Source organism: Vigna umbellata, chromosome 2 (assembly GCF_029865625.1).
Source record: "Vigna umbellata cultivar VRB3 chromosome 2, Vumbellata_1.0, whole genome shotgun sequence".
NCBI lineage: Eukaryota > Viridiplantae > Streptophyta > Magnoliopsida > Fabales > Fabaceae > Vigna > Vigna umbellata.
Window position 1 is genome coordinate 19546181 of NC_142166.1, and position 26554 is coordinate 19572734.

Sequence of the window (26554 nt, forward strand, 5' to 3'; positions counted from 1 at the left end):
TCCCTACACTCTTTATCTTTATTATTGTTAATTATAAAAAACTGATTTTATTTATAAAATTAGTTTAGAAAAAGGGATAATTTTATTAAGCAAATCAATTCACCCTCTCTTGTTTTTGTCTATTGATTAAATGTTCTATGGTACGTCTTCTAACAAAAACGACATCAATCCATCAAAACTAAGGAAGTATCCCAACCAAGGCAACATAAACACTTTTGCAATAGGTAAGTGACATAAAACTAACATTTGTTCTTCCTCGCACTCGTCAACAAGATGTTTGTTTAAGTAGAAGAGAAAGTGCGAAGAAACAGTGTGCGTGGTTTCCATTTTACAAAATTTTAACAGGCTATATGACGTTGGAAAACGTAGAATCCAACATCTTATGAGTCTAGGTTATCAGACGTCTATGTGAGTAAATTTTCCACCTACACACCAAACATTTTAATGAATTCACCAAATTTACAAGACATATAACGTCAAAAATTTGAATGTACAATGTTAAATGACGTTAGAAAATGAGATTTTTGACATCTAGTTCGTATTTTGACAACCCAAGGATAATTTTTGTTCAGGTTGAAATGATTGCATGCAACTATATAACGTTGAAAAACTGGATTTCCAACGTCAATTGACATTGAAAAATGAAACTTTCGACGTCAAATGAGCATTTGACATCGAAACAAATGAGAGTTTTTGACATTGAACGGGAGACGTGGAAGACTTATTTCGCACTGGTGTAATTAGCTTCCCTTACTGATAGATAGTCCGAACACTTGAGAAAACCTACAAATAGCTCCAAACAAACAAGAAACCTTATTTTCTCCCATAAACAAACACAATCACAATCAGGACACGCCATTATGTTTAATAAACAGAGACTAACAGAAAAAATTCAAACAATACAGGTGAACCAAAAAGTGGTACATGCAAAGGAAGGAGGAATAGAAAACCAACTTTATTGAAGAAATTGATCAAACAAAAATAGATAATTCGTTACGAGAATCACCCTAACAATTATTAGAAAGTGGTTTTAAGTCTAACTCAACCCCACAAAACCGACTTGTATGATGAGGTTTGCACCACACTTATATATTGTAATTTGACTTTATCTCTTAGTCGATGTGAGACTTCCAACAACAATCTTCAATCTTCAAATAAATGAACAAATGTTGAGAGTACCTAAAAAAAGAAAAAAAGTTCAATTTTTTTTAAATTATGTATTTTAAAATAGTAAAACTTATTCATAAAAAAATTATTTTATATTTAAACTTTAAATATTAAAATAATTGAATTTTATTATTCTAAATACATTCTTTAAACAAAATGTTTTAGACTTTTACATTATTATATTACAAAGAAAAGAAAATGGTTCAAATAGCCCCGAAGTAATATGAGACATCAAAAGTAATCTCAATTTAGATTTCTTAAGTAATGTTTCAATTTGATCGGAAAAAACATATTAGATATTAAATGATGTGAAATACAAATTTTATATTACAAACTTTAAGTTGGATGTAAATTAATTTATTAAAATAATATAAATATTTATTATAGTGATATTTGTTCAAAGTTAGAGTCATTAATATTAAATTCTTGTTAATTTTACGTTCGAAATATTTATTTTTTAAAAAATAATTAAAGATTATACATTTTCAAAATATAACCAAATAATAATGATAGATGGGTAAATAAAATTTTTATTTTATAAAATAATTATCTTGAGTTATATATACATAATGAGAAAAAAAAACTTGAACATAATGATTAATTTGATGGATTCGATGGAAAGAGAAGATTTAGCTTTTGGGACAGACAGCTCTGTGGTGGCGGTGCTGTCTCTTCAAAGAAGTAAACCGTCGTAACAGCCAACCTTAGATTCTCTTCCTACCTATTTTGAATTCCCATAATAATTGAAAATAATGATAATAATAATTTCTTCACTTAATTTCTTTTTATATATTCAATTAATTTAATTCCTCACTAGTAATAATTGCAAGAACTTCATACGCAAATCCCCTCTTATATACATTTACCTTATTCTCTGCAAGCTAACAATTTGTTCACAACCTTAAAAAACAGTACCCCACATGCGAATTTCACAATCATCATATTCCAAAAAAGGTTAAAGTTAAGAAAAAAAAGAGAAAAAGTAAGACAATTGGCACTTGATCTTCTGTGAAATCAAATGCTGAAGCTCTTTAGGGCCTATCAGTGTTTCCTAGCCTTCTTCCTCGTCATCTCTATCGTTGTGTCCGTCTTCACAGGTGCTAACTCTCACCCCATAAGATCAAACTCCCCAAAGTTTTCATTTTTGGAAGGTTTTCACTCTTCTTGAGTTTCAATTGTGTTTCTTCGAGTTGTGGGTTTTGTTGTTGTGCCTTAATTCAGATCTGAGACTAGTTTAAGTTGTATCGCGATTCAGTTGGATGTTGAAGCAGTTCTTGTTTTTTGTGCTTAATTATGATATCCATAATGTTTATGCTTGCTTAAGAGGAAAAAACGATGGGAGCAATGGACAGTAATTTTAATTTCATAGTTCACAGTCTCATTTCATCATTTCCTGTTTTTTGCCTCTTCTTGACTATAAACTTTTTCTTTTCTTTTTTTCTTTCTTCGATTAGTAAGGGTCATACAGATTGTAGTTTTGGCTTATTTTCTTCAATGCATTTTTTTTTATGAAACCGAAACTGAGTCATGTATTCTGAATTTTCGGCCTCTTGATTTTTTATTTTTTTTGCAGGTAGTTCATGACATACCCCTTCAGACTTCGATTGCTATTGTGACATGATGACATTTTTCACTTTGGACTGAGGTTAATTTTCTTGAAGGTGATTTGATATTGTTTCAAATTATGAGTGTCTAATTGCAGATTTTTTCTGTGTTTTTTCAGTCACTGTCCATTTTTCTGCGGATATGTTGTATATGATGATATGATGGTTAACGGTCTGATTGATATGAATCTCTAATTTTTGCTTTGTACTTGTTTAAAGACTAACTTTTGACGAAAACTATGTGATACTGGCTTCTCAAAGATCTAAGAGATACTCTACATTCTATCATGTTATTCATACAGCAACAACAACAAGCCAAGCTTTTATTCCACTGCAAGATATCAAATGACACATAATCTTCTGTTGTAAATTACATATATGGACAAACCATTGGCCTCTAAATTCTTCAGAATGGTTTTGACTAGAGTTTTTCTGCTCTTCTGTCTACCTATTCATAGGGAAACAGAGTTGGTTCACCATTTTGTCTTCAACTGTTGTTATTCATTATTTAAAGCCATCCTTTTATTTTTTTTTTGTCTTTACATTTGTGTTTGTGTGTCTTAAATCTGAATTTTACGGTATCCTTTGGAATTTCTATCAGACTGCCTTGTTTGTTTTTCTCTAGCAATAGCTGGTAAATTGTCAAACTTTGGTAACTCTTTGTTGCCTGTTTGCCCCTGCTTCTGAAATACCTTTAACGTTTTATATTATATGTATTTTTAGATTAAAATCTAGAAAAAGAGATGGCAGCTGAGCTAGTCAATGGTGCAACAAGCGAGAAACTAGCTGAAACTGATTGGGCAAAAAATATTGAAATCTGTGAGCTAGTTGCTCATGATAGAAGGTAACCAAAATGCTTTTATAACCTTATTTAATGTTGTTTGTTTCTGATTGAACAATGTGAATGAACAGTTGGTGCCAATGGTACAGTTGGTGCCAATGGTAAACTCATTTAAATTTGTTAATATATAACCTTTTATGTTTCAGATTTTGACTAAGGAAACTTTGTGAATGTGTATTTTTTCTTTCTTTGCTTAGGAAACGAACCTATGATCTTTACCATTGCCACCTGAGCTTTACCAAGTAGCTAACTGTGTGTTTGATGTTGGAGGATAATCCTTATGAATGATCATTTTTTGGTCTTGGTGAAATTGATTGCTGGGTTCTTAGGAATGAGTTATTTTTCATTCTAGGTGCACCTTTTTTTATTTGATTTTTTTTTTCTCAAAAGGAAAAGTTGTAACCCTTCAATTAATTGGCTAATGACTGATATCTTACGCCCTCCATAGTTAGTGTGTGGTTACAATACATTGTGTTCAAAGTATCTGTTAAAAAACTAAATGTCTATGTAAGAATGAAGAAAACAAATAGTTAGTTGGTTGGTTAGGAGGTTATAGTCTTCCTAATAAGAAGACTATATATAGGTGGGTTTGGGTTTTTGTTGTTGTGGGGGACGTTTTTTGGTATGTTGAGAGTATAGACAGGATTCTTAGTGTCCTGTGAGAAGGGAAACATCATCCCTTGACAGTGTTCTTGTTGTATGACTGTTGAGAAACGAATAAACGAGACATATACAGTTCCTAGAGGGTCTTTTTTTGTGTTTTCTGTGAGTGAAGACATCTTTGAATCGGTTTCTTCTATCAAGAAACCTAACAGTATCTTATGATTGAAATCTTGTAGAGGTTTTGAAGGAAAAGAAACAACTAAGTCTTAAAGATCAAATGCAAAGGAGCTCTTAATTTACAATTCAAATTAAGTTCATGGTTCTTGTTCACCCTATCTGGGCTTGATCATGTTCACTTGATTATGAACATAGATGAACATGTTGGATTGTCAGGATAATCCATACATTGTTTCTGTTTTTAACAATCACATCTTTTGAATATGCAGGCAGGCTAGAGATGTTGTCAAAGCTATAAAAAAGAGACTAGGAAGTAAACACCCTGATACTCAACTTTATGCTGTCATGGTGAGAATAATTACTTTATCATGCATTTAGTTACTCATTATTTTTTGTGTGAATTTCTAAAAGTTGTAATCTATGCTGAAAAACTTGTATAAACACAGTTTGAAAACATATAGTTTTCACTGTATCCGATACAGAAAATCTTGGTTATTTGACATTTTTGTGTTAAATATTTACATTTCTTGCTTTCCTGTTCTGTAGTGTTCTACGTTACCATCTTTCATCTATTTTGCTTTTCTAGTTGCTGGAAATGTTGATGAACAATATTGGAGAGCATATTCATGAGCAGGTGATTGATTCTGGAGTTATTCCCATTCTAGTAAAAATTGTGAAGAGAAAGGTTAGTGTTCACTGCAAAGACTTCTGTTATCTAGCATTGTCATTCTTTCTTAACCTCTTTTTTATTCTCTCTTGCTCTTTGGTTGCAGTCTGATTTGCCTGTGAGGGAGAGGATATTTCTCCTATTAGATGCCACACAAACATCCCTTGGTGGCGCGTCTGGAAAGTTTCCACAGTACTATAATGCATATTATGAATTGGTGGTAGGTACAAATTTGCGTACAAAACCCTAGGACATTCATATTGTTTTGATCTGGATTCATTTGATTAATAAGCTGTGGTTAGGCTGTTGACTAGGCAAAGAAAGTTTATTTTAACTTTATGATTTTAAAAGCATAAGAAGAAACTAGCAGTCGTTTTTCAATTGGCAGCAATTGAAATTTTACTTGCTTATTGGAAGGGTATTTTTTGTGTTCATTTTTAAACTGGATACATGAGGCAAAGTGATAACTCCCGGTAATTATGGTCAGGTTATAGTTATATGGTAGTAGCATATATAGTTTAGAGTGCATTGTGATGACTAAATGGGAAAGGAACTTTGTGCCATGGTGATATGCCCAAAGGGTCGCAAAAGTACATGTTGGGTTTGTACATCAGGTTCAACCTTGTTGCCCATGTTCTATGGTATAAATGAAATGAGTCTGCATCTAATGCTGGGTGTTATATGTCTGAGAGTTGTGCCTTAGCTAACAACTTAAACTTTTAGTATGGTGGTAAGCACTATTAATCATATCATGTTTGATATGCTTCTACTTATTTCAAGGTTCGTGGGCAAATTATTTCTTAGAGGGAGGGAATGGTATGTGTAGAAGGTAGTACATGCATATGTTTAATTTTGAGTAAAGTTCAATGCCAATATCCATATTCAATAGCTTAAATAAGTACTGGATTGCATCTGATCCAAAGTGTTACATGTCATGATGGTTGAAATCCTAGGTTCAACATGTTTGTAATTATCTCAGTAATTAAACTGTAAAATAATTCTAAAGGGCTTGATTGATCCCCTCTCATAATCTTTTATTTATAAAAATAAATTGACAGAATATAATCATGATAAATAGGGTAACATAGACACAGTATAATCATGATAAATAGGGTAACCCTAGACACAATATAATCATGATAAATAGGGTAAATGTTCTAACACTTCCCTTCAAGCTAGAGCATACAAATTGTATGTGCCAAGCTTGGAATAAATAAACTCAATCCAACCAAATCAACTTGTCTAAAATGGCGAGACAATAGACGTGGTAACTTTGGCTCTGAGCAAGATGCACATATGCTTCATACCGAGAGAGAATGTCTATAAACCAAATTGGACTTACAAACCAGCGTAACTAAAGAGACTCTTCATAAGCTTATGGAGAATAATATTGGACAACCACAAAACTTCATCTAACACCATGAACCTTCAAGTAGGGTGACTTTGACAAAGTTGATTTCCATCAAAAGTGAATGCTGAGTGGTAGACAATGACAAACTGCAAGAGACTGGATTGTCATCAAATAAGGATGGGGCCTGCATGGCTAAAAGTGACAAAAATGTAGGGACTGCTATCTCTGACTAGTTGGGGCCTGCAGTGGCTGAAAGCGACAAAACTACAAGGACTGTCATCTCTGACTAATTGGGGCCTGCAGTGGCTGCAAGCAGGGACTGTCATCTCTGACTAGTTGGGGCCTCTGACTAGTGTTGACTAGTGGCTGGAAACATACTCCCCCTTACTGCAGGGACTAAATTGCCATTGCTGACTGATGGGGCCTGCAGGGACTAAATTGCCATCACTGACTGATAGAGCCTGCAGGGACTAAATTGCCATCAAGTAAGGATGGGGAGTGGACAAAAACTTACTGCAGGGACTAAACTGCCATCATTGACTGATGGGGGTCTGTAGTGACTGAAACATACTCCCCTCGCGGCGAATGACGAAAACTGTGAAGGTGGAATGTCATAATGGTCTCCTTTATTCATCAAAGGTCCACTAGGAACCATGGTTGGATTGTGTTGAGAGCTGTAAGGATCACAAATTTGAGGAACAAAGATTGAGACTTATGATAACATTAAAGGCCAAAGATAGGTTGGAGGTCCAAAGGTTTTGTGCTGGACTCCTCCCAAATGGTGATACTTAGCACTGTATCACAAGAATTATGGGCTAAACTAGACTCGGGCCCAAGGAGAAAGTGACCAATAACGATTGGAGAAAAAAGTGACGAATTGACGTCAAGAGCGGTCTGCTGACTTTGAAATCAGGAACCAAGGATGTATATGGACTCAACATGATTCGATGAGTCAAACAATGATGAAACAGAGATCTGAAGGACTTAGGGTTCCAAAACAACTAAAGGAGAAAACCCTAGCTCTGAGTTATAACCACCAAAACTAAGAAACAAGGTCCAAAATGCACTCAGAAGGCTCCGGCGAGACGAATGGCAGTGTCACAGTGTAATTTCGACACCGAAAAGGTGACGCGTGACAAACAAACGCTGGAAGCTGATCGTAGAGAAGTCGTGTGTGACATTGCATGTGGAGGAGAATGAGGCAATGACAATTAGGGATGGGTCGTGCTCCTCGATGCACACAAAACCCCTAATTTCACTAGAGAAAACAAGACGGTAGAGGCGACGGAGGTTGAACAGATGTGGCGCACGTGACGGTGCTTGGATGAGAACTAGCCCTTGACACAAGCAGGGTTGACCATGGCTCAAGGAGGCAATCCAGATCCATTGGTCGCCAGACTAAACTGTGGCAGTGGTCGGTGGCAGGCATTAGCGAACGGCGTCGGAATGATAGGAAACAGAGGTTGATGGTGACAAACTTATGTGGACAACTCCTCACAGTGGAAAAATAGTGCCAATGGTAAATGGCACCAGACAGCGACAAACGGCACCAGAAAACGACAAACAGTGCCGGAAAATTGCGGACAACAACTAGGGTTTGGATACTAGATAGAAAGCAGAACAGGACTACTCATTGAGGTATTTAAGAAAAGATGAAATTTTTAAGGCCGCCGGTGGCAGTGGCCACGGGCCACCGGCAGCAAAGGCAGAAAAGATTCAGACAACCTGTTCTGATAACAACTTGAGAATTAAACTGTAAAATAATTCTAGAGGGCTTGATTGATCCTCTCATAATCTTCTATTTAAAAAAATAAATTGACACAATATAATCATGATAAATAGGGTAACATAGACACAATATAATCATGATAAATAGGGTAACCTAGACACTATAATCATGATAAATAGGGTAACCTAGACACAATATAATCATGGTAAATAGGGTAACCTAGACACAATATAATCATGATAAATAGGGTAACCCTAGACACAATATAATCATGATAAATATGGTAAATATTCTAACAACAGGTATATGTTTAATTTCGAGTAAAGTTCAATGACAATATCCATATTCAATATAGCTTAAACAAGTACTGGATTGCATTTGATCCAGAGTGTTACATGTCATGATGGTTGAAATCCTAGGTTCAACATGTTTGTAATTATCTCAGTTTGAGGGCGAACCTCGGTCAAGCCTAGGGTCTAGAGTTGCACTTCTATTTGCAGTTTAAGCTTTTGACATGATGGTAAGAACTCTTCGTCGTATCAAAAGGGGCATGATTGATCGTGATATTATAATATATATTCAATCTCAAGGCATGATATGGTGGATAGTAAGCATTTCCAGTGTCACCCATTGCTAATTAACTTCTCTTTATTTGTTTCTTAAAGTATTGACTAATGTCACTTTTCTTGTCGTTTTGTACATAATACAAGTAGTTGCTATAAAAACAATGGTCGCTCGGGAATGTATTTGTTTTTCCAATACCTGGCATTATAATTTATGTGCTCTTTGAACATCACAAAACAAATTCATGACATTGGTTTTATTCTTTTTACAGAGTGCTGGAGTGCAGTTTTCTCAAAGGGATCAAGTGGTCCAATCGAACCATCCTAGTTCACAACCTAGTAGGACTAATAATGTACCAAACAGGGAGCAGGCTGCACCTAGACATGAAGCAGTTGCTCCGCAAGCTGAGTCCCAGACTGTCCCTGAATCTAGGTGACTTTTGCTTCAGTTTTAGTGAAATTGTGATTGATAAGATCTTTAAAAATCCTTCTGTAGATGAATATTTCAAATGATTTATTGTAGCAAGAGGAATTATTTGATTTAGTTATATTGATGGAAACTGGGATAGAAAAAGATTTAGTCAAATATGAGTATTTATGTTAAATGAAATGAATGATGAGAGGTAGTATTTTCAAAATCTTCTTTTGGGTGAATTTATTTCCTTAATGTTTTTTTGATAAGTTCTCTCTGAAACTCTTTGTTATATCTGATAGGAATGAGAAGAGATGGATAGTTTACGAGAGAAGGAAGAAGATTAATTAGATTTAATGATCTAACTGTTTATAACAGTTAGAGAAGGGCGGGAAAAACAATGTATAAATAGTTGTTTGTTTAGTTGGAGGGGGACTTTTGAGACTTTGATTGTTGATTGTGCAGACTATTCTTTGTGAATAATACCAGATTCTTTTCATTCTTCTCGGTATCTTTGTTGTGAGAGGTTGAGAGGGAGTTCTTGATCAGGTTTCTTGATCAGGTTTCTTGTTCGGAAACCTATCAATTTCTCATTTTAATTTACATGTCTTTTGTAGCATTATTCAAAAGGCTTGCAATGCATTAGAAGTACTAAAAGAGGTCCTGGATGCTGTTGATGCTCAAAATCCTCAGGTGACTCCCAACCCGAGAGTGAGTTTTAGAATCTAAAAGTAATTCCATTCTAACTATTACTTTGTAATTGTTTTCTTTTGTAGGGAGCAAGGGATGAATTCACCCTTGACCTTGTAGAACAATGTTCTTTTCAAAAGCAAAGGGTTATGCATCTTGTGATGGCTTCTCGGTAGGCTGCTTCATCTTTCTCTTTATTAATTTCTTTCGATGCCTTTGCTTCTAGTGTATTGGTAGCTCTAATCTAAGATTTTTTGTTTGACACTCATCCTATACTAACTAGCGAACCCAAAATAGAAAGTTGAGTAAACTTTGTTAATATTGTTTAATAATATATACTCATACCAACTGTACCTTACACGTATTCAAAGCGGGCGAGACCAGAACCTTGGATGAACATGTGCATGTACTTATATGGGAAACCCACAATGGATATACATATACTCACAGAACATTTGTAGTTTTATTAAGAAAGAAGTCATTGAACATTTCTAGTCAGTAACTAATACTCAATGAGTTGAGTAGTTAATTATTCGTAGTCTAGAATAACCTTTAGCAAGAAGTTTTTTCCTTGTAATTTTCCAAATGTTTATATATTTGTGCATGCACAACCCAGTTATTTATTATCATTATATGGTTAATTTGTTCCTTAAACTGGTTTTGCATTGGTCTTTTGTAGAGATGAAAGGATAGTATCTCGGGCAATTGAATTGAATGAGCAACTTCAGAAAGTTCTCGCAAGACATGATGATCTTCTTGCTGGCAGAGCTACAGCAACAGCAACTCGGTTCAATCATGAGGAAGCAGAGGAAGAAGAGGAGCCTGAACAGTTAGTCCGAAGGTGCCTTCCCTGGCTTTGGAATTCAACTTATTACACTTTTGTAATGTAGGATGATACTGAATATTCCAAATTCTTAATCTCTGTTTGGCTAATTCCTTGTAGATTACGTAAGGGAAAGGCTTGTGCAAGACCTGAAGATGAGGAGACAGAAACCGACAACCCTCCCTTGGGTTTACTTGGGGAGAGACTCAATCGTCCACTAATAAGACCACTCTCAATAGAGCCACAATTTCGAGATGCTGAAACTCGATCTCCACCTGTTGTGATCCCACCATCCCGTGAAGCCGACACTCGATCTCCGCCTGTTGTGATCCCACCACCACGGCCAAAACAGAATGGCGATGTTTCTAATCATGTGGCAATTCCACCACCACCTGCAAAGCATGTTGAGAGGGAGAAGTTTTTTCAGGAAAACAAGGATGGCTCTAATTTGTCTGGCCACATGAGAGGCCTCTCCTTGCATAGTCGTAATGGCAGCAGCTCTCAGAGTGGAAGCTTTGATTTTAGTGAATGATCTCTTCACAACCGAATCTTTATATTTTCTTTTCATTTTTGTCTACATTTGGAGTTGGTATTATTGAAGCTGTTGTGAGGAATTGGTGATTTCTCATTCAGTCTTGGTGAGTATGGAGATAGGAGGGAAACAAAAAGGGAAACCACATCTGCTTCAGTTTACAAATTACTTGTAATTATGTTATCTGATTATGTGCCGTGACCTGAGTTTGTGAGTTTCAGGTGCAAGTGTTATAACATTTTTTTTAACTTTCCCTGGTTTCTAGAAACTACAGTTTTTCTTCCCATGGAACCTTCTAAAAACCTTTAAACACAACTTTTACTTGTTCGTACATGTTTGCCTTTTTATTTAACTACGGCGAAACCTACATTCAAAACTAGCTACAATTGCTTGCTTTCGTTGCAGATTTGTCTTTAGATTTTATGTGTATATTTTTAGTTTCACGCCAGAAACTAGCTGTGATAATTGTAACTGATTAAATCGAAGTAAAACGTCCAATAAAATGGAAACTGGTCAAGTTAATTTTAATTTTTTAATTAAGTAGTAGTAAAATACTGAAAGCATCATAAGATAACTTTTTATATTATAACAAAATAAACATTTTTTAAAAGGTGATTTTTCTCTTAATACACCCTTAATGTGTCAGGCAGTGAAAGAGAAGCGAGGGAAGATGTCTCCATTATTTTTTATTTCCATTTCCGCTCCACTTTGTTCCTTGGTTTCCATTTATTATCCTCCAATCTTACTGTATGTAGCAACTTTAGTATCACCTTAACTAGTATTTTTTATAATTGAACTCGAGCAGAAACTTTAAACATTTGAAAGCCCTGCAGAAACTGTAACTTTACTAAAAAGACTGTTCATCTGTAAACGGTAGTGTTCATCATCAAAGCTTGTAGAGAGTTACTCAGATGAGGCGATATCCGTTTTTCCTAAACTTTCTTCGTTAAGTTTTGCTACATGTGATCAGTGCTTGTGTCTGGTCCAGGTGCAAAGAATTGAACAAGAATTTCATCACCTTTTACAGAATCTCTTCTGTTGATCTTGGCAAACATAACAGCTGCTAGTGTTCTCCGATGAGTTCCCACTTCACACAAGAATTTTTTATTGCCTCAACTGCTCATCATCTACAACAGCTTGGTAGTTTTCCAACTCATGTAAGTCAGTTTTCCACAATAGATACAAAAACAGTGTAGGATACAAATTTTCTCTCCCGTCTCAATCCTCAAATATAGTGCCTAAACTGCATTTGAGAACTCCTGGGTGCATGCCTTGGATCTGAGAAGCATATGATGCTTAAATTATTGAAATACAAGCAAAACTGAATGGATATAAATTGATCCACTGTCAAGACCTTTTTACACTACTCTAATCATGCATTAACACATTGTAAAGTGTAGCTTGACTATGATAAAAACTACTCGAAAACTGTGTTAAGAACATGATTTGACTGTAGTATAAAAAGCCATGTACTGACAAAGAATCAAAACTGAACCCAACTAAATCTTGTCTTTAGAGGGCACATGGTGATTCTTCATTCACCTAAGCGAGGGCCATATTCCGAATTGGTGCAGCAAACCCTTGTCTGTAGTGACTTCAAAAAACAAAAGAAGAAGCACAGCCAACATTGCTAATCTTCCATTCCAAGTTTCAGCACTTTTTGTCCAACCCCATTCCCACACTAAAACTGGTGGTGGCAACTCCTTGCGTTGTGTATCATATGCTGCCAATAACTCTTCTACACTGCCCAGTGGAACAAGGGACTGACAAAGAGCGCAAACTTTCAATCAGATTATAAGATGAAACTATATAGCTACAAAATAGATCATCAATAAATCTACGGAAAATTCTGTCAGTTTTCAATAATGCTTAAAAGAACACTGAATGAAATACTTCCACCATGAATATAATAATAAATAAAAATAATAACAACAGTCTTTTCTCATTTTGATTACATGAATCACAAAAAGCCGTGAGGTTCAGTTAAAAACTAAATTCTCAGGAGATACTTTTAATAATATTTTATAATTATTCTTAATAATATTCATTTACCACAATATCCCTTTTAATAATATTTTATAATTATTCTTAATCTTCCTTTACCTCCTTTTACAGGACTACAACTTATGTGACTCTTCACTGGTGCTTCCAGTGACATCTACCCGTTTTCCAGAAGCCATGCAGATTTTCATCTAGAATATGAAACATAAATTTATATGGGTGTTCAACAGAGTACCTGTCGAGCTTCAAGGTCTGAGGCTGCCAGGGCACCAACATATGGGAGACTCTCAATGACAGCATCTGCCAAATCAGAAATGAAAGTAGGTTCACATCCTAGAGCAGGAACACGCCCCCAATTTTGTATACCAGATTCTAGAGCCAATTCTTTGTATTCGACATCAATTTCTTCTAGAGTTTCAATGTGTTCACTGACAAAGCTGTGAATTAAGCCGGGGTTAACAATGTGCATGGGGAGAAGCAAAGAAAAGAGGTGGAGAAGATAAAGAAAGATAGGAGTAAACTAAAATAGTATATTTACCTAATTGGAACAGCCAGCAGACTTTTCACTCCCTTTTTTCCGAGTTCAATTATGGTCTCATCTGTATAGGGTCTTAACCATTCCACTGGTCCAACTCTACTCTGTAACAACATATTATATCCAACTGTTAGAAATCCAGAAAAAGAAATTCTAAACCTAAAAGAAGTGCCCAGATCTAGGGTATCAAAAGATGGCATGTTTTGAAGACAGACAGACGGACTAATTGTAAAGAAATTCTCCCAAGGAGCTTTCTTTATGGGAGCGTTGGTGAACATGACGATCTATTTTGAATATTATTGCCTAGCGAATCACTCAACTGAGAATTTCCAATTATGATTTGGGTGAGGGCAATATAACCGCATTTTAGTAGAAAATCTAAAAGAAAAAGTAATAGAAATCAGAACTTAGAGAGAATAAAGTGCTGAAAAACAAAAAGGAGTTACCTGATAAGCAAGGGTGTAGGCATTAGTTATCTTTCTCGTCTCGAGTTCTTCCATGATCAAATCCACACATTCCTCCATTTCAACCTTGTATGGATCACCAGCCTCTTCAACATAGGCCAGAGGCACCCCATGTGCACTGAAGAATATCATGACCTGCAACAAGCATGAATTACTTGGACTCATGCAAACACAGAAACAAGTGCAAATATGCTGGACTGAATAAACAAACACTGGATTCTGATTAAAGTATAGAAATGATCTGGTTTTTAAGCTAAATTTGAGTACATTGTAAACAAACAAAGGGTTTCCCCCTAGCGAGTTTCCTTCTCCAAAACACTGGAAATGACAATCTAACACCTTAATTTCTCTTTTTACAAGTCTATTACACAACTTATATACCACTATATTTACTAAATCATACCCTATGTCTCCCTAATCTGAAATTAATATTGAAATTATTGCCTCAACTTATTAATGCAGAATTGTAACAGCTTAAATCAGATTTTTACTTATCAATGCCTCCCAGTACAGAAGCAGCCTCATCCTTAAAGGCTTATATAAGGAAACTGTTCTTTGCAGTTAAACATTTAAGTTTGGTTCTGATGTGAATCCAATGATGGGGACGCACCACTTTTCTGCAGTTTTTAATTAGTTTGTTTAAAAAATGGCCCAATCCTTTGTAAAATTGGTTGACCAAATTATGTTTTGGGTTAATCAATTAATGGGATTTATTTTGGTTTTATTTTAGGTTGTAATAAGGGCCCAATTGGCCACTTAGTCATCAGCCTTTGAAAGACCAAAAAGATGCAAAGCTGAATGCTTTTGAGTGACTTTTGGTTGCCACATTTCAGTTACAATCAGCCTTTAACTCTTTTTTAATTTTAATAAGCTGAACCAATTTCGAAAAAAAAAAAAAAAAAACAAGTGAAGTTTTATGCAGAAATATTAGAGTTTTAACTCTTTTATCTCAGTGAGAGTAATTTCCTAAGTTCTTGAGTGATTCAAGAACCCTTGACTGTATTAAAGGACTTTCCCTTCCTTTGTGTGTTGCCTCCCTTGGAATGAGTGAGAGTAATTTCACAATTCTGTGCAGGTTGATCTCGTAGTAATAACTTTCGTTCTATGTGTTCAAATTAAGCGATTCTTGAGCCTAAATTGAAGTTTAGAACATGAATTTTCACCTCGTTTTGGAATCACCCGAATCGGAGTTTTATAGCTCAAGATATCAACGTTTCTAAAATAGTGTCAACCTTCTCTCTAATTTTCCAAATTTCCTACAAGGTTCAAATTCTAAAGATCCTAAAGCAATCGTTGTGCAAATGGGGTTCACATCATTTGGTATAAGAGCTTCGGCTCTGGGTTTGGAATGGTGTTGGAAGTTTTCTATACAAGGTGTTTAATTGAAGGTCACCCATGTTTAGTTGCATATGATTATGGAAGCACCAACAATGTTGTGAGCCAAAGATTGGTGGAGAAACTCCATTTACCAACAAGCTCTCATCTGAATCAAGCAGGGATCAGATTCACTACAGGGCAATGTGTGCAAGATATATTATGTGATATCGCTCCCATGGACTCTTGTCATCTTCTTTTAGGATGGTCATGACTTCGTTTCAAAACATTCATTCTTGATGAACGCTTGCTTTATTTGAGGCATGAGGGGCATAAGTTGAAATTTATGACACCAGGACAAGTCACTAAGGATCAACATAGGCTAAAAGGAGAAAATAGAAAAATAAATAATAGAAAAAGTAAAAGAGAGTGAAGAAAGAATGAGAGAAAAAGAAAGAAGAAAAAAATGAAGAAAAAGAAAAAGAACTAGAGAAACACAACACGAAAAGTTTATTTGTCAATGATTTTTCTTCTACTATTTGTGGTGTCATTTACATGAACAAAAGGATGGGCACATGAATGAAATACACCAACTCCCATGTCTGGAAAGGAAGCTTTTCGTAGTGCTTTATTATGCATGTAGTCCCTTGATGAAATAGAGCACATGGAGTATGAAGGTGAGGGAGTGTTGGTAAGGGAGGTGCTCCACGGATTGCAACCATTTGAAAGGAACAAATCTATATTTATTCAAGTTGTATTTCATCCTAGAGGACGAGAGTTAGTTTCAAGTTGTGAAAAAGTAAAGTCCTTTACAAGGACATAAACTTTTAATAAAACTAGTAGGAAAATAAAGCCTAAAGATACAGGTAGGATCTTCCCGAAGAAGGAGGGTATGATGTGAATCCAACCAATGATGGGAACATGCCACTTTGCTGCAATTTTAAAGTAAGTAGTTTGTTTAAATAATGGCTCAATCCTTTGTAAAATTGGCTGACCAATTATGTTTTGGGTTAATCAATTAATGGACTTTATTTTGGTTTTATTTGAAGTTGTAATAAGGGCCCAATTAGCCACTTAGTCATCAGCCTTTGGAAGACCAAAAGGATTCAAAGATGAATGCTTTTGGGTGACTTTTGGTTGCCACATTTCAATTGCAATCAGCCATTAACTCTTTTGTAATTCTGATGGCTAAAGCTTTTAATAAGCTGAACCATTTTCATCAAAAGAAAAACAAGTGAAGTTTTATGCAGAAATATTAGAGTTTTAACTCTTTTATCTCAGTGAGAGTGATTCTCCTAAGTTCTTGAGTGATTCAAGAAGCCTTGGCTGTATCAAAGAACTTTCTCATCCTTTGTGTTTTGCCTCACTTGGAAAGAGTGATTCTTTCCTTCCACCTTTCATAATTTTGTCCAGGTTTATCTCGTAGTCATTATTTTCATTCTACATGTCCAAATTAAGTGATTCTTGAGCCTAAATTGAAGTTTAGAACGTGGACTTTCACCTTGTTTTGGAATCACCCCAATCGGAGTTCTATAGCTCAGACTGTCAACCTTCTCACTAATTTTCCAAATTTCCTACAAGGTTCTAACCCTAAAAATCCTAAATCAGTCCTTGTTCCCTCCTTCCAACCCGCCCATGATAAGCTAAAATCCAAGTGCCACAGTTTCTAAAACACAAATTTTTGTGAATTACAATCGCAGAACTTGCACCTGTTGTAATTGCGTTTTATTCTGCCTGGTTTCATACTTACATAAGAAACAAGGTCAGACCATTTGTTGAGCACACACGAATACTGAATTATAGAAATAAGTTGATTTTTAGGCTAGATTTAAGTACAAACATCATCAGATACAAGGGTTCACACTAACAGAAAGTTTCCTCCTTCAAAACATCAACAATAACAATCTGATGACTTAATTTTTATGGTCTTTTTAAAAGTCTATATCACTATAACTGCCATATCATAACCTATAACTGCCTAATCCCGAATTAATATAAAAACAACTACCTAATAACTTCCCGATACAGAATTATACTTTCCTAAACCATAGTTTGCCCTATCAAACTAAATTGCAGGAAATATACTTCTCAGCAATGCCAAACGAAGATATAGAGTAATAACAATAGTTGTCAACAGAGCAATCTCAATAAAACAAAGTATAATCTATCTTAAAAGTCTGATGAAATCAAGCATAGTTAGTTTGCCAATCTGTTACCCAACGGTCAAGATTTGAATTGTAAAATAAGTCAAGGAACCATGCCCTTTTTTATAAGTAGTTTAAATTTAAGAGATTAAAAAATTGTTGAACCTCCTCAGGGCAGTCAAAACTCTTCAGCTCTTTTTCAATTAAATTTGCCATGGCCTTTATGTATCCTTCACGCTGATACCATGATGGTATTACTGTGTGCTGCATGTTGACTAGATATTCATCATCTCTGAAGAACCAACAATAATTCACAATATAACAGAAAGTTAGATAGTTTATATATTTGAAGTATAATAAATGAGATTTTTTTTTCAGTAATCACCGGAATATATTCTCCAGCAGACGTAGGCTTGATCCACTGGTTGAGATTGAGAATTGAGGATAAAGTGGAAGAACAACAAGCTTTGTAATTCCATCCCTTTTAATCTACACAATATATTTGAAGGAATAAATTAATTACAATCAGGTAGGCAAGAAATCACAAAAAGGATAAATGATAAATATCATTCCAAAAGTTCTCACGATTTTAATAAAATTTCATGATTCTTTAAAATTTATTTTCAATACTATTATCATTTATTCTTTCTTTGCTAATCAGAGCTCAACACTTTTGTTCACACAAGTATGTGAATGTGTGCTCACTTGCATACAGTATAAAGAGACAAGAAACATTTCAAGCTAATGATCGAAAAAAATCTTTGTAAAAGGTTTAGGAGTCAGATTTAATTGGTATTGGCAAAGACATAACTTCACAAGGATAGAACACATTGGATACATGGAAGCTGCCCAATAATTCATTATCAAAGACAATTGCTTCAAGCAACCCTTTGAAATGTTGCAAGCTTCCTTTTAGAATATGAAGCATAGAGCTACATCTTTTAACTCAGATTGAAGGACAATAATAGGGAAGAGAATCCACCAATGGCATGATCTTAAGCAAATTCTTTTGCAGTTTACATCATGAACTACCTGCTCAATAGCTTCTTCAGTGAAAGGATGCCAGTAACGCATTCCGACATATACTTTAGCTGGGACATTCTTTTCCCAAAGAGAGTTTCTCAACTCTTCAGCCTGTGAAGGAGCTCATTAGATGAACCAGGACTACTAGGAAACTAATAGAGTCCAACAAAAGTACCCATTTAAGGGAATGATTATGTAATGTATCCCATAGCATTATAAATTGATTGTAAAATCTAAATGGATCACTGAAATTTGCAAACCTTGATTTAGTTGGTTGGAAAATTATTAAAGATGGACAGTATAACCTTGTCCAAGTTAGTAACTTAAAGTACCTACCGGAAAAAAAAATTCTACTCTAACAGTATCCACATATATTAATTATAATTTATAAATACAATAGCTAAATGAAATTGAAATGCACATGACATTGATTTCTAGAAACCTCTGAAATTTTTTTATATACTTTTGTGCTGTTCTTTCGCCTTACATAACCTGAAGTTGAGAAAATTGGCAAGAGACAAATTTCATATATGGTAAATATACACAGCTCAACTCCATCTCAGATATAATCAGATCAATTTGTGGAAATAGAAATTGGAAGTATCCAATGCCTATTTACAAATTTGACTATAAAATATGTCATATCGGAAAAGAAACAAATTGATAGGAAGAGTCATGCCTGTGCATCAGTCATACGTCTGAGAGGAGAGCCACCACCGATGGAAGCATAGCCTTCTTTACTCTTTGGGGCCCTTACAATCGATACAAATTGGGCCAATGGCTTTTGAAGAAAACTAAATATCCTTGGCAATCGTATTATATCCTGTGTTATTGTACATAATATCAAACAATAAAGAATTGATAGTTTCAAGTTACTATCAACCTAAAGGGACTGAAGGATAACAAATGACAGCTCAAATGCAAAGTGTGTAAAACCAAGTGTATTACCGGGTCGGAAAAAAGGTTAAACAAAAAAGGCTGCACATCTTCTAGAGTCTCTGGACCTCCAAGGTTTAACAGCAACACTCCAATCTTATCATCACCAATACGAGTTGTATCAGAAACATCTTGAGACGTAGAAGTTGCTAAAGATCCTACTGAGAACAACTGTTTGTTGAGTGATTGGTTAGAAACCGGGGATTGTGCTTCAGACCACCATGGAGAACTTCTGAACGATTTGTAATTTTTCAAGGGAATAATATTAAAAGAAGCCTCTATATGAGCTCCAAAGCAGCGATACTTCTTCTGAGAGGTAGAGATTGTGTGTGGCAACAACCTATGAACATAAAAAAAAGTTACATACTTTGGTGTTAATCTTGACATTTTTAGTAACAAAGTTGACCCAAAGGTTACACACTTTTGTAAAAGGTGTCAAATATGATCATATTGAAGTTTAGAAGACCAAGAAAAGTTGGACTTTGATGTGCAACTCAATGCCGCAAATAAATTATCCACATAAAAAATATTTGGAATAAAGTGTAGCAGTTTGCAGCTTTCAGGGGAAAAATGCAACTAAAGTTTAAATCTGCGAAATTTTGTGTTCACGGACAATAAACTTGAAAGGAAACAAAGAGTGCTTGATTCTAAGGATATTTCCTCAGGTAAACAACTCATTTAAGTAAAGTTAAACTCCACTCTACAATTAAGCTTAAGTAGCAACATCCAAAGAGTAAATCATAATCTTGCATACCTGCATCATTATCCGAGAAATGGCATTTTCATTATTTATAAAAAATTGTCCGACAATCCTTCTTATAAATGCCAGTACCAATAACTTAAAATTTAGAACGGACACTCTTTACTGTGATTCTGATTAATTAACTCCAATTCAAGTCACGCTAAGAATCCGTTACAGGGATGAAACGGAAAAGGTGTTGGATAAGAAAAACATAGGTCAGACAGAACAGAAAAATACAAAAGCATCAGAATCATGAAAAGTGGAACACTTACAGAGGATTCTTGAGGTTACGAGAAGCATGAGTGAGGCATGGAGGAGGACGAAGCACATGGGAGGAAGAAGAAGAAGAAGAAGATGCTGATGATGAAGGGGCATGAAGTGGAGAGTTCATAGCTTCAAAAACAGTGATAGATCAGCACAGTCCAATGCTATGAAGAAGAACTACCCAGAAAGAAATATAGCGAAAAACCCAATTCCAATTAATGTGGAGGAGAAGGCTGAAAGAACTAGAAAGAGGGTAGTTGGGTGAGAATGAGATTGGAGAGAAAGTTTGTCTTTTTTTTTCATTTTTCACTTGTTTTAGGGCATAGGAACTGTTGTAGTGTATTGGTACATCAATTCCTCTGAACGTTGAGGCAGAGAAGGGACCCTCTTGAAGTTATGGCTGATGTTGGGAGTTGTGAGGTAGAGGCAGGTGAGACTCAAATCAATTCGGACCACTTATTTTCGTTTATCTTAATCTTCACTTCAATTATTTACTTTATATATCTATAAAGGGAAATTCTTAATTTACTTTCTCAGTTCTCAGGCACAGGCTATGTATGCAGGTCAATTGCAACGATTTCTCTGAGACAGAATATGTCTTACAAACTTAGAAAGATATACTGAGCAAATAATGTTAGTTCTGTATTTGGATTCTTACTTATGTCGGGATCGGAGATAAAATGGTTAGAAAGAGGCTACTTATGCCAAAATAAATCTTAACTTCAGTTTTAATTGTCGGATTTTACTTACTAAATTTTATTAAAGTGATTTGAAATCTATATTATCTATGCTATTATATATTTAAAAAAGAAGGAAATTTTCCATTTTAGTATACATATTTAAATTTAAATTTTATTCCTTAAATAATAGTTTTTTACTTAAAATAGTTGTTTTACTCATTTTATTTTGAAGTAATATTTAGTTTAATTTAATCATTTTTTACTATATTTTTAATTTAATTATCTTTTAAATTAAAATAACTATTTATAATAAAATTATATATTTATAGAATAAATAAAAATTATTTACAAAAAAATTGAAAAAATTATTTATATTTACTCTTATAATTATAATAATAAAAATAATTTTATTATTTTTTGTTGTTGTAAGAAAGAAACATAAGTAGCACATATGTTTCTCTAATTTATATTATTAAGAAAAGATTCATATTGTTGGTGTACACAATTTGTTTTTAAATTTAGCTAACTATTTTTTTAATTTAAATTATTACTCTAAATAAATAAATAAAATATCTTTCACTTTTACTTTTTTAGTTCACTTTTATAGTTTATTAATATATTTTTAAAATAATTAAAAATAATTATATATTTTATATAACTTTTGTTATAATAAAATAAAAGTAAACACATATGTTTTCACTAGTCTTCTTAATAAAGATTTACTTTTATTGTTGTTAGCATAAAGCTGAAGAACAGAATTTTTAATGATGTCTCAAAGTCAAATCTCAAGTGTTTTTATTGTAGAAAGATTTTCGTGAAGACTTGTTTTATTAAAGCTTTTGTAATTTAGTAGATTTATGTATAGAATGTGGTTTATCTTTGATTTCATGTATTGTTTGTCTTAAGTTGCGTTAAAATTTATTTTGAATCAAAAAATATTATTTTATACTCCAGATACTTGATTATCAACTTATAATAATCGACTATCAATAATCAATTATGACTTGCCATAATTGATTATCACGAGCAATTGATAATTTTTAAGCAAACCGTTGTACATTCATTAAATGCATAATCAATTACCATAATTGGATAATTGATTATCACACGTTAATTAATCAACAGATTTTTGGAGGTATCCTTGAGTGAGATCTCCATAAATTAGATTTGGAATCTTGGCGAAATACGAAACATACAAAAAGTGTATTTCAAAATTCTTATCTACAAGTTGCGGTGATAAGTGTTCTAGGGTTTGTTGAACCCTTGTGTTGTGGCTTTGAGAACTTGGCATGTTGGCATAGAGCGAGAACATTCATAGGGAGTGTGATTGAGTGTTGTTGTTGTTGGCATAAAGCAAGAACTTTCACAGGAAGTGTGATTGAGTGTTGTTGCTGTTGCTGAGTTAAAAGCATGTCATCCTTCGTGAAGCATTCAAAGGAGGTGTTTATCCTTTGTGAAGATTCAGAAGAGGTGTTCATCCCTTATGGGTCACAGGGGAAGTGAGTCTCACCTCTTGGGGGTAACAAGAGAGGTGTTATAACCTTAAACTGTTTTATTTTCTTTGTGATTGTAACAATTTATTGGTTTGTGCTAGTGAAGCGTTAATTCTCAGTTGAGATTAACAACTCGATGTAGGATATGTTTGATTCGAATCAGAATAAAACTTACATGTGCAATTTTCTCTCTTCGTTACTATTTTAATTTGTTTAAATTATTTTAAGGAATTTATATTTATGTGAGAAAATTATTAAAAGAACAATTTGGGATAAGAAACTCATTCACGCCCTCTTGGTTTGTTGAACACGTTAACCATTCCGCTGCGTTGCTCTGACAATTGTGTATACATTGTTTTTACTTTTATTTCATTTTAACTATTTTTTAAAATTCAAATGATTATTTATAATTGTTAGATATATTATCTTTATTTATCTTTTATCTTTATCTTTTATCTTTTAGTTAGTTTGTTATTATTTCTTATTTGTATTTTGGGCTTAGCCCATATTTCTTCTATTGTAAATAGAGAACCCTATGTGTGTATTTAACACAAGGGAGATTAATCCCAAATATAGTTTTTCACTATATTCAACATGGTATCTAAAGCATAAGGTTTTTTGTTCGTTGGTCCTACCCACTACAACCGCCGTCGCCGTTAGAGTTGTTGTCGCCGTGTCGTTGTCTCCATCGCCGACCACCTTGATTGGGACCCTTTTGAGTTCTAGGTTTTGTACTCTCTTGCTTGTCCATGGCTTCTAACTCATCCATATATGCTAACTATGTCAATAAACATTTATCTATTGATAAGTTAGATGGTACTAATTATGCGACTTGGGCATCAGACGTTAAACTTTGGCTTAAGAGTCAAGGGTATCTTGATCATATTACTCAGAATGTGACAACTATTGATTCCGCTGCAGTTACCCATTGGTTGAAAGTTGATGCTCAGTTATGCATTGTTCTTAAGGGTACCCTTCATTCCTCTTTAAAACAAATTTTTCGTTCCTATGAAACATGTTTTGAAATCTGGGAACACGCTAAATTATTATACACCAATGATACTCAACGTCTTTATGGTGTTTGTCATGATCTTCTCAATGTTTTTTCTCCTCGGTGTCAGGACTCTATGACTGATTATATGGGTAAAATTCATGCTCTTTTTCATGAGTTTAATGAATTATTGCCTCCTGCTTCTACTCCTGCCAAAGAAATAGAGCAACGGTCAAAGTTCTTCATGCTGCTAGCATTGCACGACCTTGCTGATGAGTATTCTCATGTTCGTGATCAGATTTTGGGTTCACCTGTTGTTCCCACTTTGACTTCTACTTGTTCCACTATTTTGCGTGTACCTAATAGACCCATCAATGATACATATGTTTCCTCTACTGATAACTTTTTGGCAAGTATACCAAATCGTTTCAAGTAATACAGTGAATCAGTAAAAGAGTATCGTTCTCCCAAGGGAATTTGAGTTACGTTATTCAATTATAATTGCTTATCAAGATCAATTACTGATGAAAACATTTAGGATTTCAATTTGGAATTAAACATGAAATTAACAACGTAAAAAAATTAAGATTAAAAATTGCGATAAAAGATCACTGGAATTGGTCTTTGACTAACATTACAGTAAGATCCTAAACAAAATATATTCTCTGTTCAAGCATTCACATGAGAGTATCTTGGTTTAATTCCTTAAAACAAGTTCTAAAATTATCTATTTAATTATTAATTCCCTAATTAATTCAGCAGATAATTTTGCATTAAATTCAGATGTTGAGAATGACCAAAAGCATAGAAGCTATTCCTAGCGTAGTTAGTTTTAGTTTCTTTTCTTACGTTTCTAGTTCTAAAAATACTTCCCGGTACAACAGAACTTTTAAAGAGATTAATACTTCCGTATAATCAAAAGCAAGTCAAGAAAAGAACAAGAACAGAAACATATATTGCACAGGAAATTTACATTAATGATTCGTCATACAACCAATTCCAATGAACAAAAAATTTAGCCTATCCTAGACATCTCAAACGTACTCTTTACAGCAATTCCTTGCATAAAGTGAAGTCTTGATGTCTTGAAAGGTCTCCTGATTGTTTCCTGAATTCTCCAGTATTTTTCTGGCTATTTTCGTGTGTCAGAAGATGGTTTTTGCCTTTCTGTCACGTCTTTTAAAACCACTTAACTTAATTAATTCGCTCAGCGCACAGGTGTGTGTGCGCTATGCGAATTTCTTGTAACTGCTGCCTCTCAACTGATGTTATTCGCACAGCGCACAAGTATTGGTGCGCTGTGCGAATTTCCGTTTCTTGACAGTGCGAGTTTTGGCTTGCGCTATGCGAGAATTGGCTTACAGACTCCCAATTATACATCCTTTCCTGTACAATAATTTACAAAACAATCTACTTCCTGTTACAACATTTCACTGAGTAATAACATGAATAATTAGAAGATTGAGATAATTTATAAGTGTAAAAACAACTCTTTTTCACACTTATCATCTACGTTGGCATCTCAACGTCATGACCGCAATCACTCTCACAAACCAGGAAAAGGACGTCTCAAGTGTAACCATTGTGGCAAGGTAGGCCACACGATTGAGAGGTGTTATGCATTACATGGTCGCCCTCCTAGATCTGCTGCAATTGTTTAGACTACTTCTTCGTCACAATCACCTAATGGGGATCCTCCTTCATCTGATATTAGTGATGACTCTGTTATTTTTAGTAAATTTCTCAAATGGTATAAGGATCAACAACCTTCTAGTTCCATTGCATCTATAGCACACACAGGTACATCTTTTATTGGTCTGAGTCCATCTTCTTCTTTTGACTCTTGGGTTCTTGACTCGGGAGCCACAGATCACATTACTACTAACAAAACTTTGTTTTCCTCTTTGTCCTCTCTGAATTCTTTACCTTCTGTTACAATGGCTGATGGATCTAGAGTTTTAGCTCATGGTGTTGGGACTGTTAACATTTTTCCTTTTTTATCCATTGATAATGTTCTTTATGTCCCTAGGTCTCCTTTTAACTTATTATCTGTCAGTCGTCTAACTCGTTCTCTTGATTGTGATATTTCTTTTGACAAAGATTCTGTTTGTTTATAGGACCGGAGTTCGAGACAGGTGATTGACACCGGATGTGAGTCTCATGGTCTTTATCATCTTCGCCCCACTACACATATTGGGGCAGTTATGGAGTCTCCATCTCTTCTTCATGCTCAGTTCGGTCATCCTAGTCTTGCCAAACTACAATAACTTGTTCCTAGCTTATCCAAGTTGTCCAATTTGGTTTGTGAGTCGTGTCAATTAGGAAAACATATTCGTAGTTCCTTTCCTCGTAGTGTCTCACAACGTGCTTCGTCTCCTTTTGCCTTAGTTCATTCTGACATTTGGGGACCTAGTCGTGTTAAGTCTAATTTAGGTTTTCAATATTTTGTTACCTTTATTGATGATTATTCTAGATGTACTTGGTTGTTTTTAATGAAAAATCGTTCTGAGTTATTGTATCATTTTCAAACTTTTTATAATGAAATTAAAACTCAGTTTGGTGTTTCTATTCAAATTTTGCGTAGTGATAATGATCGTGAATATCTTTCCCATTCTTTTCAACAATTTATGGCTTCTGATGGTATTCTCCACCAAACTTCATATGCTTATACACCTCAACAAAATGGGGTGGTTGAGCGTAAAAATAGACATCTTATTGAAACAACTCGTACTATTTTAATTCATGGTAACATTCCTCAATATTTTTTGGGTGATGTTGTTCTTACTACATGTTATCTCATTAATCACA

General features: G+C 34.5%; 2 protein-coding genes and 1 pseudogene across 4 annotated transcripts; 2 read left to right on the plus strand and 1 right to left on the minus strand.

Annotated features, from left to right (window-relative positions):
* The first annotated feature begins 2060 nt into the window (after positions 1-2060).
* LOC124839026 (TOM1-like protein 5) lies at positions 2061-11411 on the plus strand. 2 transcript variants are annotated; one of them, XM_047314766.2, is made up of 11 exons: positions 2061-2264; positions 2741-2828; positions 3495-3615; positions 4662-4740; positions 4979-5077; positions 5166-5279; positions 8975-9135; positions 9732-9807; positions 9891-9976; positions 10484-10645; positions 10748-11411. In XM_047314766.2, the coding sequence occupies exons 3-11, from the start codon at positions 3515-3517 to the stop codon at positions 11157-11159; spliced, it is 1290 nt and encodes a 429-aa protein (XP_047170722.1). In that variant the 5' UTR covers positions 2061-2264; positions 2741-2828; positions 3495-3514; the 3' UTR covers positions 11160-11411. The 2 variants fall into 2 exon arrangements, with proteins under 2 accessions (XP_047170722.1, XP_087962502.1); XM_088106376.1 differs by lacking the exon at positions 2061-2264 and adding an exon at positions 2274-2318.
* Positions 11412-11987: 576 nt separating this feature from the next.
* Positions 11988-20989, minus strand: LOC124839025 (ferrochelatase-2, chloroplastic-like). Of its 2 annotated transcripts, XM_047314765.2 has the most exons (10): positions 20591-20988; positions 19589-19916; positions 19320-19463; positions 18650-18751; positions 18003-18106; positions 17783-17909; positions 14142-14294; positions 13699-13799; positions 13396-13597; positions 11988-12922 (listed from the first exon to the last, which is right to left on the minus strand). In XM_047314765.2, the coding sequence occupies exons 1-10, from the start codon at positions 20707-20709 to the stop codon at positions 12698-12700; spliced, it is 1605 nt and encodes a 534-aa protein (XP_047170721.2). In that variant the 5' UTR covers positions 20710-20988; the 3' UTR covers positions 11988-12697. The 2 variants fall into 2 exon arrangements, with proteins under 2 accessions (XP_047170721.2, XP_087962501.1); XM_088106375.1 differs by lacking the exon at positions 18650-18751 and having other exon boundaries at positions 20591-20989.
* Positions 20990-23504: 2515 nt separating this feature from the next.
* LOC148203558 (uncharacterized) lies at positions 23505-25901 on the plus strand (annotated as a pseudogene).
* The last annotated feature ends 653 nt before the right edge of the window (positions 25902-26554 follow it).